Raw genomic sequence first — 20,098 nt, 5'->3', positions numbered from 1 at the left:
TAAGTTCAAGTTTTTGGACATCAATTATTATTATTTTGTCTAATCACCTAACCATCCAACGAATTGCCGCTTGTTGTCTTTAACGATTAAAATTAAAATTACACCATTACACCATTGACTAACAAAGTAATAGCTGTCTGATTGGTATGTTTCGGGACATGCCCGACTTTATTGTAATATAATTTTAAGTCAGAACAACCTCGAACTCTCTGTGAAATCTGTATTACTTACCTCAATTATCTACTTGCATGCAAACTCTGTATATGTATTTCATCCTGACAGGATTTCATTGGTCAGTATATCCTTAAATGTTTATATGGTAAAAGTTCTTACCTATGCTTATTGAAATACCTTGTTTATGTAGCTTTCCTACAAGTGCATGTTACCACAACTCATCTAGCAAAGTCATACTTATTGTTTGTGTGTAACGTTTTACTTTCGATTTTGAAGCATGCATCATCAGTTTACATACATTGTGTTACTCTGTTTTATCACTTAAATGATACGTTTCTGGTATGATAATTCATTATACTGAATTGTTAAATTTCACCTGAACTTTCTTTCTTACCGCTTTTCTTTTGGATTGTGTGACTCTGGGAGAAAAACAAATTATTCTGCTATCACTCGTATCTAATAAGAGAACTGAATTTTTTAAATTAAATCAAATTGATTAGATAAACATTCATCTCCAATTCTAAGCTGGCGATTAAAATTTTACGGGACGTTTAATAACCAGGTGGTAAAAAAATTTCTACGAGAGATTTCCAGTCGTTTTAGAATATGAATTTTTTTTACAAATTTAGTTGGTGAAACTGATTCCCCTTTAGCCCATTTTTTATTTAAACTGTTTGATAAAATTAAGATTTTGAAATGCTTGTTTAAGCTGGAAAGTTAAAAAAATCTTAATTTTAGCATCTCCTGTTGTTTGTATAACATAATCTATACATCATAAATGAACGATGGGAAGAAAAACTTCCTGAAAATAAAACACTAGTACTCAACAAAATTTGTGGCAACAGCACAGGGTGTCAGCTAACAACCGTCTTTTCGCTTTATCATCATGTTTACATCAGGTTGCATTATATTATTGGTCTTTTTTTTGTTCAATAAAGTCAACTAGACAATACTTAATGAAACATTTAACATGATATATATTTATATTGTTGGACGATTAGCGTGATACGTAAGTTGATTCTAATGTTAGTTGTGTTATCATCATCAACAGGGTATGTTTTTTTTTGGAGAAATCAGCACATGTGGGTTTAAAACGTAACCAATAATATATATGATCAGGACGCTTGCATTAACACAATTAAGACACGAAAGTAAAAATAAATAATTAAGTACGACAAAGAAAAAAGCAATATACAGCATAAGACAACCCATAAGCTATACCCTATATCATATTAATTGTAAAGTTGCAGTATTGACCTGGTAACACCTGATATTTTCAATTCCTACCCTGCTTTTCCACAGATAAAGAAAATAATAAAAATAGGACAGTTTATAAACTTTTTGTGGTCATTGACACACTTTTTCTTCTCTCAATAACCTAAAAACTTCGGTCTTGCAGATTAATGTTATATCGGTCATTTTAAACTGCACAATATATATTTTTTTATTCTCGTCAATTAAGTAATATTAGTTGTAAGAAATTGCGTATCATTTTTGTTTTCTTTAGCATTTCCGTTTACATGGAGTGTGAAAATGAAGTCGGTCTAATGTATATTGTATTATTTGCTTGTAGTCAATTTTGTTGCTATGGTAGATGAAATAACACGTCAAATGTAAATGCACTATATTCAAGCGTCTAGGTAGCTGCTTTAAATTAATAATAATTTTGTTCACAGAAATAACTTCATTTACCATTTTAGTGTCTTCTAACTCTGCTATATTATTATTTCACACACAATGGCTTGTCCGGCGTTTGACATTTTTGTAGTGCCACAATATAGTAGATTAAAAATATATATAGAATTTGAAAGCCGATACGTACACCCAATCATTTTGTTAGATTAGTACCTAAATAATTTCGCACAAGATTAATTTCCTGTTCATTTAGAGAATATCTGGTCCAATGGTCCATGTGAACTATTGTTACCATTTTGCATCCGATGTCTTTTGTCGTTTAATTTTCTTTGCTTCGTGGATTATAAACAAATTTAGTAACCGGCATCAATACGTTTTTACAAATTATGTCTCTTATGTAGATCAAGCGTCAAAATGATTGCCTTTACTATTTGTAAAACAATTATGTGTATCTCAAAAACTATAATAAGTTCTGGAAACTGAATGCGACCTTTCATTCTCAGCCTGATGAGCTCTACAAAAGTCATCATTTGGCCGAAATGTAGGACTCCGTATTTAAGTTAGTGCCTTAGAAGGTCATAAAGACTATTTTGTAAATGATAACTCATTACTTGAAAACCGTAAATCGATTTTTGTGTTTTAAGCTCACAATTTGACAACCGTTAAACATTTTTTAAAGTTTTTATCTTATAATATGAAAACCGTAGTAGATAGCAATAACTATTTAATTGTTAGTATGGTGCTTATAACAAGGCCCATGAAAGTCTTTAAAGGGCCAAGTTTGTGTGATTGACTCCTTATTGAAGTTTAAGTTTTTCAGAATATAACTCAAGAACTGTAATAGATGCAAAAACAACTTCAATAAAGGAAAAATGATCTTTTAGTCAAGACTTACGATGGTTCTCATGGAGTCGAAGTTGCTTTACGAATTCCTTTTGGTTGTATGGCCTCTGGAAATAAAAATTGACAAGTTTTGTAATTTTTAAGATTTCATCTTGGAAAATGTGATTCGAAGAAATTTTAAAGTTCCTTTCTTATCAGAAGTCCTTAAGAAGTCTTCATAGGGTGAAAGTTGTGTGACGACTCCTCATAAGAGTTTCTAACTTGGAAATACCAACAATGACGAGTTCTGTGGTTTTTAGCTTCAAACTAAATCTGTAATATGTAGAAATTGTACCTTTAGTCAATAAATAGCTCAATAGCAATGACTAGAGAAAGTCTTATGTATTCCAGTTATATGACAATTCCTGTTAACAGTTATTTGTCCTATTTTTAACAGATAAGCGAATTAGGCCCACTAGAATCAATAATGAATGGTATCCGAGATTCGTTGTGTTTTTTTTTTTTTGTGTGTGTTTGTATCTATGTTTTAGTAATATAACTATCATTATTGTACAAATAAAAAAATCATTAAAACAGATATATTCAAATAAAAAACGTGCATTTATTTCAATTTTAGCTAAGATGATTATGACTTTATCTGTAAGATATACATATACAAACTCGTTTTATTTTTATTCCAAATGTGCTTAACGAACCTTTATTCGAAAGTTTGGAAAGTGAAAAAAAATGCTCTTTGGATCATCAACTCTTCATCTAACCGACGAAACAAGAAATTGTCATATTAAAATAACTTGTAAAAAGATAAAGAAATGTATTAAAGTATGTTCGGTAAATATTGACGTTTTATGAAAAGGAAGTGATTTAAGAACGTTCTTAATATTCTAGTATACATGTAATAGATATTTTATCATTACACTGTTTAGTCAACGTCCCACGTCGACGAAGGACCGAACCTAGAGCGTGACATCGGTGATATCTACCTTAACAGATTATTTCACACTAAAGTAAGTTACATAAACATATAAATAATGTACAGTTCGGTCCTTTTATTATTATTGCCGATGCAGAGGATGGCTGCAATGAAATAAAGAGAAAACTGATAAACAGTTGACAAATGTCAGAAGGAACATTCAACAGATGATGTCTATATTACAAATGGCTATATCCAGGCAAAACCCGGAAAAAGCAAACCTGTGACTAGGTATATGTATTTCCAATGGAATATTTGAGTTCAAACAAGGTTATTTTAGCCAGATAATCAGAATCATTCATAATATGCCGTATTTAAAAGTTTACTAAAATGAGTTGTTTTTGATGTATTTTAGGTGGTACATAAGGTATAATTTGGTTATTGTTTTATAGTTTAACTGTGTTGTAGTATGTCATCATCTTCGACTGCAATAAGTATAGTAACTTTTTAAATATTTGTTGACAGTTGCTGCTCTCAAAATATATTGACTCAATGTTCGAAAGTCTATTGGATCCTGAGTGTGTATCTATGCCAGTCAGCTATTTCATTCAAGCTTTAGATAAAATAGGAAAGGCAAATTCAGTGGACCCAGAGGTTTTACAGATTTGGAAAAATGAGTGGTAAGTATACATTTTATGAGTTCAAGGGCCATTTTTTATCTAAAATTCGTAAAAGCAATGATAAATTTTAAATGTCTTATTTGACACTTTTATAATATTAATTTAATATTTTATAAACTTCTTTTCTCAGATTAACTAAAAAAATGACATGTATTATTTTAAATACTTTATGTTCTTTGTTGTGTTTGTCTGTTTCCATGTCTGGTCTTTGTCCCTGGATTACATTATTTTGATTACCGCCAGAACCTTGGTTTTCTTGATTACTCCTGCACAACTATAGAGTAGTACATTTAAGATACGTTCTAAACTATCGGGCGAGCTGTCAGGAGAGACGGTTCTAAACGTGTCATAGAACAGTTCTAGAGTCACCTCTTTTGAAAGTTCTACCAGTCCCGACTCTACGAGAACATTTCTACTAGCAGAGCCGGTTCTACTGATAAAACTGGCAGATGAGCTGGCTTTAGAACTGTTATAAATCTGTCATAAAAACGGTTCTTCTGACAGCTTTGTGAGAGGATAGAACTGATCTCATCTGTAGGTTATTTTTAAAAAAAAGTCTTGTTTGATTTATCGGTGTATCAATCTAAAAAAATGTTATTACAACAATATGTATCTGTTTTGTATTAATTCAGTTATGCTACTAGAATTTGGGCGCCATTGATCGCTAAGCCACAGGCAGCTTTTGATATTCATGTTCCTGAACATGTAGACCATGTTATGGACGTCCTAGGTCAGGTGTTTGTAGAAAGTCTGACGCAGTCTCCATTTAGAGTCAATAAGGTATGAATGTACGACTGACATTTTGCAACATGGGGTTTGTCATGCTTTGTTTCATTAATTCTTTGATATATTATCTTACCTATTGAAAAACAATTAAACTTAAATCTAGAAGGCATATGTATCATTCAATCAATATAGGAAATGGCTGACCAGACATATTAGTTGTTAGTTGCTTTAGTCGGCAATTTTTTATGGTATTTTTTAGTTGAAATTATTGCTTAAAAACGTGTATATTTTATGAATCAGACTTAACACCAAACTTTGGTAGATTGTTTATTGATTATCATGTAGTTCTAATAATTTACAGGAATCTCCTACCCAACGACTATTGTTCCACAAAGACATTGAACGATACAGAAAATCCGTTGGTTCATTTTATAGTCAGATGGAGCCAGTGAGCGATCACGACTTCTGGAGGACACTAGATCAATTATCTGATGTATGTTTACTTAAACTATTTTTTTGTTGTTATTCTCTGTTCTAGTTTTTTGGGAGTTTTTTTTAGCTCACCTGGCCGTTGGCGTGTGGCGTTTGTCGTCGTCGTCGTCGTCGTCGTCCCTCGATGTCGTTTACAATTTTTCAAAACTCTTCTTTTCTTATACTACAGAACAGTTCAGAATCAAACCTAATACGAATGTTCCTTAATGTGTTCAGCATAGAATTGATGTGATTTTTTTTTATCCCTCTAAAAACATGCCTGTCGTTACAGAAGAAAAGCATAGCAGTCAGACTGAAGTTTTTACATATATATCCAAGACCTTTAGGTTTGGCCAAATTTTGGGTAACAGTGTTTAGCATAATGAGATCAATTTCTGGCAAATTTTTCGTATTATTCCTTTTTCGACGTTTTTCCCTGTTTTTAATGTCATTTCTTTCAAAAACCTTCTACTCTGAAACTACTAGTCTAAGACCAATCAGAGCCAAACTTGTGTGTTCAGCATAGAACTGTGGTGAGTATTTTTTATCCGACAAGAAACTGTCTTTATTAAAAATAGAACATAGGGGTCAGACATATGTTTTTAGCATATATCTCCAAAACCGTTAGGTTTTGCAGAATTCTGTCAGTTGCCGAAATATTCCTTATTATAAGGCGCACTAAAGTCTCCGTTGGGTCAAAGTAGTCAGATAGCTCCTTGTTAGAGTTCTTGCCATTATCTTGAAAACAATGATAGATAGATAGAAAGAAACATTCAATTGCTGAAAATGTCCGACACAATTGTGCGGAGACCAATGTTGACTCCTTGTTATAGTTATTGCCCTCGAAAGGTGCAAAAGTATATTTTTGCAGTTTTTAGCCAGTACCTAGAAAACTATTTATAGATAAAAAGAAAATTTCAACTGATGAAATGACTCTTATGATAAGTCCTATCAAAGTCTTCATTGGGTGTAAATTGTCGGACAACTCCATAATAGAATAATTGCCCTTGAAATGCAAAAAATTAAGCAGGGGAGCAGTTTGGGCTCCTGGGCGCTTCTTAAATTATTAAATGTTGATGATATATAAATATAAGAAGTCTAATGGGGTGAGGCAGCTCTACCATCTTGCTAGTACATTACTATGTAGATACATAGCATGCACAGCGAGGATCAACATAGTATTTTAATACAAGGATGCATACATATATATAATCAAGTCTAAACTACATCCGAACTCTAGAATCGATGCGTGCGAGGTTGCAAATTTGTTTGGTCGCTCCCTCAGCGGGATTCGAACCCCTTCTCCTCTTTGACATCTACGGCAACACCGCCTGCACTCAGTTAGTCCAACGCTTTAGACCACATGGCCAACTTGGCTATATAAAAACATAGCTTTCGTTAACCGAGTGATACTTCCTCGTAAGTCAATCTGGAGCGCGAACATTAGCACATGAAGTAACTGAACAGGACAACCTCTGATGGTATCGAGTAAGACAATAGAGGATCTGTAACAGTATACAAATACAGCCACACCAAGTATATAATACATGTAAGAAGTCTAATGGGGTGAGGCAACTCTACCATTTTACTTGCTAGTACATTAATATGTAGATACATAGCATGCACGTGCATATATGTGATATATGTGTTTAACTTACAATTTTTTTTCAACATTGGTGTATTTTGGAGTTGCGATATTAGGTTTTACTTATTGTTCCGCGTCACGAGGAATCATTGAAATGCCGTTTTCCGCACTTGTTTTGTAATCCTTTTACCAAATAAGTTTTTTTTTGGTATGTGGCCTTATTATGAAGAGTTACAAATTAAGTTTGACTTTGGTTACGGTTGAATGACGTTAACGAAGTTATGGCTCTTAGACTTAGAAAATGTCAGTGAATTAACAGTTTTACGCACTTTTTGTAATGCTTTTACCAATTAATATTATCTTTTGTATGTTGTCGTACTATGAGATATTACAGGGAAATTCGATTTTGGTTACGGTTGAATGATTTTTACAGAAGTTACGGCCATTGGACTTAAAAAATTTCATTGAATTATACACCATTTCGAATTCATTCTCTCGCAATTTTAGTTCCAAAAGTTCGTAAGGTATTATGTAAATCAGCCGTCCAATGCTGCAGGGAAAACCTAATACGGTAAGGGACTGAAACGTTCCGGATACAATTCTTCATTTAAGTTACACCAGTTTACCATTATATATATTACATCTGTCTATGTATAAATGGTTAACTGCATTTAAACAATATATCCACCAATTTTTAAAGCTGCATTAACTGTCATTTTTGTTTTTTTTGAAATATACCTTAAATTATTTCTACCAAATTGTACTTTCCTTGTACAATTTCATTTGATATCCACAAATAAGATGCATTGAGTACATGAAATATGTGTCTATATATTTATTGTCTTTCAAGACAAAAAATCGACCCAGATAAGTTCGTATGCATGTGACTTCTGGTGACCTTAATCCGTGCATGTGCTGTAAGGGTCGCTTCTTTAATAACAAATCTGATTGCAAAGTGAAAATTGTTATTCAACGCAAGAAAGACCGGTGAACTGAAGCCGTAAAAGAAAGTTCGAATACAGCGCAGGGATCCTTTTGAAATTTACGTATTGTGATATAATGCGGCTCAAATATGGTCATAAGACACGTGCTTATCTGAGTATCCGTTATTGTTATTTTTTTTACCAAGGTTAAAGTATTTAACATAATTAAATCAGACTTTCGTTCTTCTCTGATTAAAAAAAACGTTGTTTTCACAATATTCTGTGGGTACTATCGACATTTATTGCTTCAATTACATTACTACAAACTTATTTCTTTAAATTAGCAAAATTCAATAGAATCAGAACTGAACAAATTTCGCAGCTAATGCAGCTTTAAGTTTTACAAAATTTGACCGGGTCAAATTGTAACAGTAAAGTGCACGTACTTTTAATGACAATATCTTTTTCACTTTTCTTTTCGAAAATTGCCATTCATATTTGTTTTCATTCATTATGTGAACTTGGTCACAAATCCTAAGATTACTTTGAAACTACAAAAAAAATATATGAAATGTTCATATTATCACTTTTGTAAATATTGAATAGATGCAAAAGGAAGACGTGAAACTCAGTCAACAGTCCACGATACATCAGCTTTATAATTTGTTCATTGCCAAATATAGAGACAAGGTAGGTCGACAGACTTATTACATTACAAAATCATTAATTACACATCATTCATGTTGGACAAAAAAATTAAATGGAAAGAAAAGTGATAAATAGAGCTAAACGCCTTTAATATTATACATTTAGATAATCCAATGCTGATTTACAAATGTCACTCTAATTATACCCATTACACCTTATTCATGTGCTTTTTTTCTGTATGTTCTCAATCAGTGTAATTATACGTCTTATGTTTTTATGTGTTATTCTGTTATTTGTATTTCATTCTTTATTTGAAACAACTGTATATGTATAACATTGCAACATGTGCACTTAAAATATCAAAATGAATATAAGAGAAAATCTTATTTTTTTATGAACTAATGAGGTTTGTTTCTCGAAGAAAATTCCGATTTAAGAATTTTTATTACATAAACAGTGTCGTAAATATATAAATAGGGATTCCAACAAGCTTGGTTCTTTACTGTTTCATTACGATCAGCAATAAATATGTTTGTACACCATATTGATATTTTAAGGTAAATTAGAAAATTGGAACTTACAAACTATTATTTATTTATATCAGATTCTGATGGATTTCGAAGACATGGAGGAAAGTAGAAGTCTTCAGTTTGGACCAAAACTTGAAGAAATATTTGAACTCATGGAAGAAGAATAATTTTAAAGCAATTACAAAACTTTTTTATTCAAATTCTACAAATGTACTAATATCTGAACTAAGTGTATTTCTATTATCAAATTAGTTTTTTTTTTATTCTGTAAATTTTATATAAATATTACATGTTTAAGAATGAAACATTTTATACTATTGTACCATACAGAGATATATCCATGTACAAATGAAACATTTTATATTATTGTACCATACAGAGATATTTACATGTATAAATGAAACATTTTATACTATTGCACCATACAGAGATATACACATGTATAAATGGACAGCGTTTGCTTGCCCATGAGGCTCTTGTTCATACTATCTTGCATTTGGTTTACTCGTACCTCATATAATTCTTAGTCTTCAAAAGCCCCGTGCAGGTCCGGGTGTCAAAAGAATAGGCCTGCAGCAGCGCTAAGCTTGCCGTAAAAGGCGACTAAATAGTGCTCAGAAACCTAGCCGGGGGCTAGACGCTCTGCCCACAGAGCAACTGGGATGTGTGCCCCAGATGGTGGAATGGGGTACCCCTGGCATGTTACATGCTGGGGTTGTCAGGCTATAATATGGAAAACCTGACCGCAAACCATAGTGGTGCACCGTGTTGGGAAAGATGCCACGTTCCTCGCACGTTAAAGAACCCTGCTGTGGTATTCGATAGGAGTAGGAACCTTTGCGCTCCGCCACAGGAGGCTAAATTGCCCGACCTTACCCATCCATCCCTTTTGCTAGTGGCAATCAAAATTTGTCGACCCTACTGTCCTTGAGTCCCATCCCGTTTTTTATTTCATCATCATTTCATGTTCATTTTATCATCCGTTTCATGTTCATCGTCTGAATATAGCTGAAATATTGCTGCTCGGACGTTAAACCCCAACAATCAATCAATCAATACTCCTCAAAATACTCAGAGCACAGACTTAAGGCCAAAATGTATCTGTCATTAGATCTCAAAATAATATAAATACTCGAATTCATTTATTATCTTTGTATTGCAATTATTCTCTCTATAGATAAAAATATGGCATTAATTTTTTCCGGCCTTCTTTATTAGCTTAAATATACACTTTTGGCAAATGTTCCGAGTGATTCTCTGATAGAGTTTCCTATTGCTCGACTTCTTTACTGTTAATGCTTTGTGTTCAGATAAGACTAGGTCCATTACGGGTTATTGAAATATATATTAGGTGCATGACGTTATTGTAGATCCTTAAATGCTTTTCCACAAATGAAACCTTATTATATCTTACGGCTTAACATGGAACATGAAACCTTAGTTCTAAGTTTTTAAAATACATTTTAAATACTATATAGCAATTGAGTAAAATCAGGATTTGTTTTACATTTAGGTAATTTACAATGACAGTCTTCTCATGACATTTAATTTGCCATGAACCGTCATGTATTTTTGTAAGGGATCTTTTAAATGATGAAAAAAAAACAAAAACAAAAACAGATAAACTACTTGTAAATTCATATCTTACAGTATAAATGTATCAGGTTTGGAAGGAACATTATCCCCAGTTAAATCCTTATTATGAAGTATTACAGTAGCATAACCGTTAAATTACTGGAATGCTTGTGATTCTCGAAATTAACATTTATTTTATCTAGTGGTTTCAATAAACTGTAAATTCATGTTTACAAATATGATAACTGAATATTTTATTTTCAATATAAATAAATATGCTGTAAATAGCATATTATTGCTTTAAAAATAGAAAAATGGCTGTGAAAATAACATACTTAATAAAATTTCTAATGATACATCCATATTTTATTTATTTGTAGCTGATCATCGCTCTTCGAGTCATTATTAAATGTGATTTTTTGAAATCATACATTGTCATATCTTATAAATTATATGGGTTTGTATTTTTGTCATCGACTGAAAAAAATCTGTCAGTCGTACTTTTATCCAAAAAATTAAAAACACATGTTTTATAATTAGCATTTGTTTGAGTTTGTTTTGTTGTTGTTGTTTTTATTTCCTTTTTTACTCGGATATCGACATCATTACGCAATATCCTCTGTCTTCAGTTTTCTATCAACTTTAAATCATGATTTATGGGAAAAACGACGTTCTGTAACAAAGTTCGCTGACATGATTGTATTTGAAAGGTATTCTCTAATAGTAACTTTTTTTAAACTGTATTGCGGAGGATTTTTACGCACAATCGAGAATAATTTCAAAACCGTTTATGTCTTGAATAGTAATTCTAAATTCTAAATCAACTTTTATTTCGTTCGAACATATTTATTCCTGATCAAAAGCATTCGATTTGCAATGTGAGTTACTCGTAGATTTAATCCATTAATATTTCAGCTATATAATACTGTTTTATTCCTTTATCTTTGACTCATTTTTTGTTTGAGGTGTAAATTGTACTGCTAATAATGTATTTCCGGCTTATCAAGAATATCACATGATGTGGTATGACATATCGACGAACCATTTTTGTGACAAACTGCTGTTGGTAATCTGGCTTTAAGCAAATCTATAAACATTTACACCTTTACACAGTTGAAAGCCATGCGACTTATTGTCATCATTTGGCGTCCATCGTCGTCCTTGTCTTTATCAACTTTTTTAAACTTTAAACTCTTCTCTGAGACTACAGGACCAAATATAATCATACTAGGTATGAATGTTCCACAGGGTATTCTGCCCAGGAATAATGTAGGAATTTTTATCCGTCGAAATACATTTCCTCTGTTAATAAAAATAAAACAGAGCTCAGTCAGCAGTTTTTGCATTTATCCCTTAACCGTTAATATACCGAAGAAGATGTTTTGAAAATGTTGGATTTTTTATCATATTTTTCCAGTGTGGTGGCCTTTTATTCAGCAAACGGTTGGCATTCAAATTGGAACAAATTGTGCTTCTCTACTTGCTGACCTATTCCTTTACTCTAATGAGGCTGATTTTATGGCTGATCTGATCCAAAAGAAGGAACATCGTTTAGCTAGATTATTTAATCTCAGTTTCTGCTATATAGATAACGTATTTGTTAAAAAATTCTAATTTCGGGGATTTGATACATCGCATCTACTCCAAAGAACTTGAGATGAGGGATACTACAGACACTGTGAAGTCAGCCTTGTAGCTTAACCTGCACTTAGATATCGATCCTCATTTTATACTACTTCATTGGACTAATTAGATTAAAATTTGCTTTGAACATTCCTTATGGTGATCTGTCTAAAATTAATATTGAGATTTTTTATCTATTGACAAACATTAACGTCGTTACTCAAAATGGAACAAAGGGTCAGACTACAGTTCTTTTGCATATATCACCAAATTATGACACAATATGAAAATGTTCACCATGATGAAATCTATCGGTGATCAAATTTTCCTGAAATTCTGTTCACTCATGTTTGACTTATTTCCCTTTTTGGAAATTTAAATGTTATTTTTATGTGTTATTTATTTTAAATCTCCTATGAGACTACTCGACCAATAAGATCCAAACTAGGTATGAATATTCCGTAGGGTATTCTGCCTAGAACTGATGTGGGGATTTGTGATCCGTAGACAAACATTACTGCCGTTACTTGAACAGAACATAGAAGTCGGGCTGAAGTTTTTCGCTTTTATCTCCAAAACAGTTAGGTCTACTCAAATTCTGATAAAAGGTTAAAATCTTCATCTGATATGAATTTTCGTGTAAATCCGTGTTGGATTTAATGCGTTTATAGGATATGTTTTATGATAGTTGTGATGTTATTACTTTAAAAATATTTTTTCTGTAAAACAAACTTCAGATTTCAATGAAAGTTGATATGAATTTTCCTTAGGTATGAGCGTTGGAATTGTTTTACCAATAAAAAAACATGGCTAATTTTACAAAACAAATTAGCTGATCAAGCTAGGTGACGAGTGATTCAGGCTTTTTTTTATACTCTAGTTTACTGTTTTACATTCCATTCAATGAATGACTGTTATACTTTTTTTCATTCTATGAAGAAATAACCTCAATCACGTGGTGCCACTAAATAACATGTGTAGCAGGTTATTTTCAAGTGTGCACCACGGGCATTGAGATTATTTCTAATCTACAGAAAAAAATATTACAGTCATTCTTTATAATTGAGTTTAAGGATAGAAATAGTAAATCATTCTAAAAAGTTGATGACGTTTCAATTACATTACAAAATTTGGTCTTTGAGATGATAGACGATTTTTTTTTATCTAATCAGAAAGCGTGTTACTTCTGAAATAAATTTATTACAAAATGTTCTTGAAACGACCTTGACTTTGGATTACATTCTTTTGATTACCGCTATAACCTTGGTCACCTTGATTACTCTTCCATATCATGAATTTAGAAATACAGAAAAATGGAATTTAAGAGGTTACCGCATTTGTGCTTCTTGTAAGCATTAAGTAAATACATTTGACTTGTTATATGGTTTTACATTTAATAATCCATGATAACATGTAACTAAAATGTTAATCAAATCCTTAAAAATCTATTTGACCACAATGCAATCATAGAGTAAGTGTTTTATGGTCTCAATATAATTTTTTTCGTGACTAAAATTACATTTGCCATTTGACATTACTTGCAGTCAGTTTTCACCGTACAATATGCTGTGTATAAATTTCCAATGAAATTCTTTTAATTTTGGATGTGTTATTAAACAATTCCTAACATTCCAAAGTTCATCCCAATTAAATTCGTTGTTAAAAGTTTCTACCCACTGGCTTTGCCATTTCGGATAAAGCTTGTTAGTGATTTTTTTGGATAGTTACAAGTCGAAGTTTTTCTGGATATATTACTCGTTTGTTTACATCAAGAATTTGTGACCTATCTATAATAGTTAAAACAGTATCCTTTCTCTAGTTTTCTAACGTTTTGTTTATTTTAGAATATAGACGGTACAGTATTTCTTTTTTATTTTTGAATATTCAGAGATGCAATTACGTTTGTCTATAAGTTTCTTGTATTTTAAATTACAAGTCATGAAGTTCTTATGGTCAGAATCCCAAATATTTTGATTGTTTACAACCCGCTTTTAGAAAATGTATGATGAAAAAGGGGTGTCTTGTTAAACAAGATATTAAGAAGACTCTGGTTTAGTATATTATGTCTAGCTTTTGTAGTAAAAAACTGACATCGGGTATTTAATGCCTTTTTATAACTCATAGGTATTTGTTTTATATAGAAATCCAATAAAGTTGAACAGATAGTTGCATATGAAATCATCTTCATTGAATTTATCATCAAACTTAGGGTTTGCATTCCCATATACTGTATATTTAATAGATTCTATGTATCCTCGTACCGACACTTGTTCGATCGGGATTGTTACCGTTGCTTTCAAAAAGTAACGTTAAAATCATATACAGGCTCAGTGTGCAAAGTCTGAAACCACATATAATTGGTCTGCGATACAGTCAGGAGGGCTTTGAATTTTAAACAAATACTCTTACTATACGAAAAACACAAACTGCAATCTACTTTTTATTATCAAAGACGTTCAGTCGAGATTTTTCGATTGAACAAAAAGCATTTTTTAAATGTGTTTTACATTTGCGTTTTTCAGCGTAAAACATAAAATAATCTTCAAAATACCTACTGCATTGTAGTCGATTTTTCCATTGTCAGTGAGATTTGTACGACTTTTTTATATTCTCACGAAGGAATCTGAGGTACTTCACATAATTGTAGTGAGAGAATTTACGGATGAATGCCAAGACAAATTCAAAAGATCAAATGAATTTGTTACCACATAATCGAAGTAACAAAAATTTTAGTAACTTACTTTGACATTAAAGTAAGTAACGTATTTAAACTGATCTGTTTAATCGATGAGAAATCCGTTGCTATTTGATGTTTTTATTCCACATCTCGTTACTCATACAATATTGCGCCTATATAACAATCCATGCCTTTTTGTGATCAAACTTACATTTCCCCAAAAAAGACTATCTCATACTTATTTTTTGTTGGTGATATTTAGTGTAATTCGATATATTCTAATATGGTCAAGACATCTACTACTAATGTGCGCTTTTACGGTTTTTTTAGCAAGAGTAATCAAGAGAAGCCCGATTCGAACAGAAATCAAAAGAATATAGAATAAAAACAAGACAGAGAAACCAGACACACATAACAAACAACATGAAATAACAAAAATTACACATACAAATAAATAAAACAAAATAAGGAACTCGGATTCCATCAAAATCTAAGAGCATGGACCAGGTGTTTCGGTAGAGTACGCATCCTCTGTTTATCTAGAAATACCCGCCTATTTGCTCATTAAATATTAAGTCCCGGGTAGACGAAAGAGGAGATGAAAACTATGACACGGTTAAACACATCGGCTCTCATGGTGCAGATGCATATATACCGTAACCATCCACGATTTCATGACGACGACTATAAACTTTTGTAGTGATGACTTCAATCTTGTAGCAATATAACCCTGATCTAGGAGATTAATGGATAAAAGTCGACCACGGTACAAATATAAGGCTTATATTTTGTATTTTGACCACGGTGATAAGGTGTTTTCCTGACACCTATCATCAGCTAGTCATATGTAAAATAACTAAAATAATTAGTCAAAAATAGTCAAATACTAGATATGTTTGTGGAAGTCAGGGAAGTTTTAACACTCTTAAGTAATGGGTTAACGCTATTGAACCCAGTTCGAGTGAGAGAAATTTTAACTTTGAGTGTACCCGTATCTTAATCACACAGGTGTTGTATGATGGGTACCTTTTGTCAACTTTTGGTAATTTTAAAATAAATTATGACCTTTCTTTATCTGGCTTAAAAGGAAACAGAGTCTTAGATTGTATGAAAATTTACAATTTGAGCAAGAGTAATCAAGGGAACCAAGGTTATAGTGGTAATCAAAAGAATGTAATCCAGGGACAAAGACCAGACATGGAAAACAGACATACACAACAAAGAACACAAAGTAACTAAAATCATGCATACAAAGTAACAAAAGCAAATGAGCAACTCGGCCTTCAATTAAAACTGGGAGCACGGACCAGGTGCACTGGTAGGGTAGCGTCCTCTGCTTTATTAGAAACACCCACCGAGTTGCTCATAAAAGGTCAAGTCCGGGATAGACAAACGAGGAAAGGAAAACTATGACCCGTTGAATACATCAGTTTTCATGGTGCAGATGGATACACCATAACGATCCACGAGCACATGATGATGACCATCATGACGAACATCTGTAGTGATGACTTCAATTTTGTAGCAACATAACCCTGTTCCAGAAGCCTATTTCTTAGAGTTCTAGCGTGATACAGAAAGTCTGCGTAGTTTCGGCAAGCTCTGGCATAACGTATGAGTTGTGATATGAACACTCCATTCGGAAGTGCTGTAGGGATGTTGCCATAGATGAAAAGAAAGTTGAGAATTCTGAATGAAAAATCATCACGTTTGTCGTAAAGTTTGGTTAATAGTTTTCTTTCACCATTGATTTCTAAGTATTTGTCAAGATATGAGGCTGCCTTCACAGTGTCTGTAGTATTCTTTATCTCAAGTTCTTTGGGGTAGATGCGATGTATTCAATCCCCAAAACTAGGATTGTTTAAAGATAATACATCATCTATATAGCGGAAACTGAGATTAAAGGATCTAGCCAAACGATATTCTTTCTTTCGGATCAGATCAGCTATAAGTCAGCCTCATAAGAGTGAAGGAATAGGTCAGCAAGTAAAGGAGCACAATTTGTTCCCATTGGAATGCCGACTGTTTGTTGAAAACACGTCCACAACACTGGACAAATATGTTCTTCCTCTGTATATTTGGAAGATGATTTGGAATTGTTTCTTAGAAAGTATAAGGAATCTCTACCAAGAATATATATTTGAATCTAGGTGTAATGATACATTAATAAGTTCAAATATAACAGCAATTTAAATCTTTTCTTTGTTACAACAATCTTTAACGTCCTTTATCAGATTAATACAATATGCACGAAATGTTTCTTTACAGACGTATTTTGAATTTCTCAGAAATGGATATATAAATTCAAAATGAAGTTTTCTGTTAGTGAGAAATCAAAACCATAACATTACCGTGGATATTTAACTAAAATATTCAGTTTTTGTTCAATGTTCTGAAGATGTATATCATATTACTGACTATCAATACAACTGAAAAAGGTATAAAATAACGTGTCACTATGAAGTAAAATGTTATTTTATTTCCCGGATGTTTTAAATATAAGCGTTTCTAGGATTTACTTTGTGTTTTGAAAAACAGACTTTTTCGAAATCAATGATGTAACATCAGTAGGGTGGTAAGGTAAGAAATATTCTGTATTATTATCTCTCATCATTAGACATTATTTAAGAATTGAATGTTTATTTTTGGTGTCTCATCGGCGTGTGAAAGCGTTGACCGTAGCACATTTTTGATGAAGCACGCTAGCGCTTCATGTCGTCCAAAATATGCAATTGGTCAACGCTTTTTCATGCTAATGAAATATCAGAAATGTAACATTTAATTCGTATAATTGCATTGCATAGGTTTCTCTTATCTTATTTTTATTTCATTTTAGATATACATAGATAATGGGCAATACACAGTGTTTAATAAAGGTCGTCCACTTAATTTTAGGTGGCCTTATTTAAATAGCAAACAACAACAATGTTTATATCAGCAAACCACTATTTAGTATAAAGACACATAACAAATACAGGCCTTACAAAACTATTAACAAACGTGATAGACATATACAATACAGGCCATAAAAAAACTATTAACAAACATGATAGACATTTATACAATACAGGCTATACAAAACTATTAACAAACATGATAGACATTTATACAATACAGGCCACACAAAACTATTCACAAACATGATAGATATATATACAATACAGGCCACATAAAACTATCAACAAACATGATAGATATATTATCTTATTGATTAAGGTAGTCAAGAGGACTCACTCTTTTGTTTATAGTTGTAGTCAATTTACACAATTAATCAGATTTGTTTTAGCTCACTTGGCACTCACATGCCAAAATTGTCTCACTCATCAGTGAAATAAAGCTTAACCTTGCAACCATTCACTGTTCAGAAAAGTTTGCCTTAACCAACTATTTGACAGCCCACACTCATCTAAAATGTCTTTAATACTCTGTAACCACTTAAAGTTTACATTTTGCGTCATACATATTCAGCATTAGTTGAAGCTTTATTAGCTGCCAAATTTCTTCAGTTCTGATTCTACGGGTTTTTGCTGATTCAATGATATAAGTTGGTAGTATGCAATCGAAGCAATAAATGCCGAATATACCTACAGAAAATTGTGAACACAACATTGTTTTCATCAAAGAAGATTGATATCTTTGATCTAATTATTTTTCTCCATTACTTCCAAAGACTGCCGACAATCTTCTGGGTTAAAAATACTTTCACCTGGGTAAAAAAATAACAATAATGGATACACAGGTAAGCGCGTATCTTGTTGATATTTCATTTCACCTATTTCTTGATTAGGTTTTAAATAAATGATAAATAATTCCCGCGGTACGCAGTACAGGGGGGATTTATTGTCTTATCGGTAAATAGAATGTCCTAGGCGCAAGAATTTTTGGGGCAAAAATTGTAGCGGTTAATATAAAGGGGCTATATGATTAATTCTAGACTCGCTTTTGTACTGTCTACATCTAATTTTTCATTGGCGTAAGAATGCTCAATTTAGCTGGATTTTTGGTCTTTATACATATGTTATGGCTATATATAAACGTAACCGTATTTGGATTGTTTTGTTTAAATTAATTTTATAGGCGTAGTCTTCGGACTAAAATTTCTCAGTCGTCTTAAAATTTGTGTGTTAGATAAAGCATTTTTATATGCTCAAGTGATGTCCTACACATATGTTTCGCTTGGCATTGACAAATTGACACAGGTTTCCAGAAAAAATAATAACTGGTTTTTCCTGGTCGGCCACGAAACATGGCTTTGTATGGTTGATGATAAGAGAATAGAGAATGTTTTGTACATAATTATATGTTATGAATTTGCTTTGTAATTTTGAATTAAAAGCGGCAGCTCAGAAAAGATACGTACAACGAGCTAGTCAGCAAACTTAAGTTTGTATTTGAGTTATTTGTTCTATGAGATATAGTACGGGTTTGGGGTATATTAGTATAGAGAAGACTGACAATTACTGACCATATGTGTGCCACATAATATCTCAATACGTAAATTACAAAAGGATCATTGCATTATATTCGAACATTTGTCTATTATGGCTTGAGTCCGTCGGTCTTCCTTGCCGTTGATTAATCACTTTCGCTTTGCAATTAGATTTTTTTTTAAAAAAGAATCAACCCTTAATAACAGCATATGCGCGGATTAAGATCACCAGAAGTTACATGCGGGGTTAAGGTCACCAGAAGTTACATGCGCGGATTACGGTCACCAGAGGTTACATGCATACGAATTTATCTTGGTCGAGTTTTTGTCTAGCAAGACAATAAATGTATCGACATTTATTTCATGTATTTAATGCATTGTATTTGTGGATATCAAGGGAAATTATACAGAAAAACTACAATTTAGCATAAATAATTCAAAATTAAAGTATATTTCTACGGGAACAAAAAAATGGTACGACAGCTAATGCAGCTTTAATAAGTCAGATCTTGCACTGATTACCAACAATATGTTTTGACCAAAATGACACCATTCTTTTTTAGTTTACAAAGTACAATATAATTGACAAAGAGGATTCGGAAACAAGCACTAAACTTTTATGATTCCGTCTCCTTATCAATATTGACAATTTATTCATTTAAACATACA

At 32.3% G+C, this 20,098-nt stretch overlaps 2 protein-coding genes across 9 annotated transcripts in view; both read left to right on the top strand.

The window, feature by feature from the left end:
• Nucleotides 1-11,056, top strand: part of LOC148627155 (plexin-A1-like) — a 91,138-nt gene extending 80,082 nt beyond the window's left edge. For 3 of the 7 annotated variants that reach the window (XM_088568733.1, XM_088568725.1, XM_088568714.1), the window contains exons 31-36: nt 3,576-3,656; nt 4,088-4,242; nt 4,875-5,022; nt 5,330-5,461; nt 8,554-8,637; nt 9,200-11,056. In XM_088568733.1, the coding sequence (XP_088424859.1) occupies nt 3,576-3,656; nt 4,088-4,242; nt 4,875-5,022; nt 5,330-5,461; nt 8,554-8,637; nt 9,200-9,292 (693 nt within the window). In that variant the 3' untranslated portion in view covers nt 9,293-11,056. Of the gene's footprint in view, nt 1-282; nt 3,657-4,087; nt 4,243-4,874; nt 5,023-5,329; nt 5,462-8,553; nt 8,638-9,199 lie in introns of those variants that run through there. The other 4 variants (XR_015919897.1, XM_088568755.1, XM_088568749.1 and 1 more) reach the window with 4 other exon arrangements.
• Nucleotides 11,057-17,421: 6,365 nt separating this feature from the next.
• Nucleotides 17,422-20,098, top strand: part of LOC148627154 (plexin A3-like) — a 44,671-nt gene continuing 41,994 nt past the window's right edge. For both annotated transcript variants that reach the window (XM_088568623.1, XM_088568612.1), the window contains exon 1: nt 17,422-17,580. The gene's annotated coding sequence lies outside the window, so the exon portion shown is untranslated. The remainder of the gene's footprint in view (nt 17,581-20,098) is intronic.

The sequence above is a fragment of the Perna viridis genome, chromosome 1 (genome assembly GCF_037379345.1).
Source record: "Perna viridis isolate PV_CMFRI_1.1 ecotype Kerala chromosome 1, ASM3737934v1, whole genome shotgun sequence".
Classification (NCBI taxonomy): Eukaryota; Metazoa; Mollusca; class Bivalvia; order Mytilida; family Mytilidae; genus Perna; species Perna viridis.
This window is presented reverse-complemented; position numbering and strand designations above follow the sequence as displayed.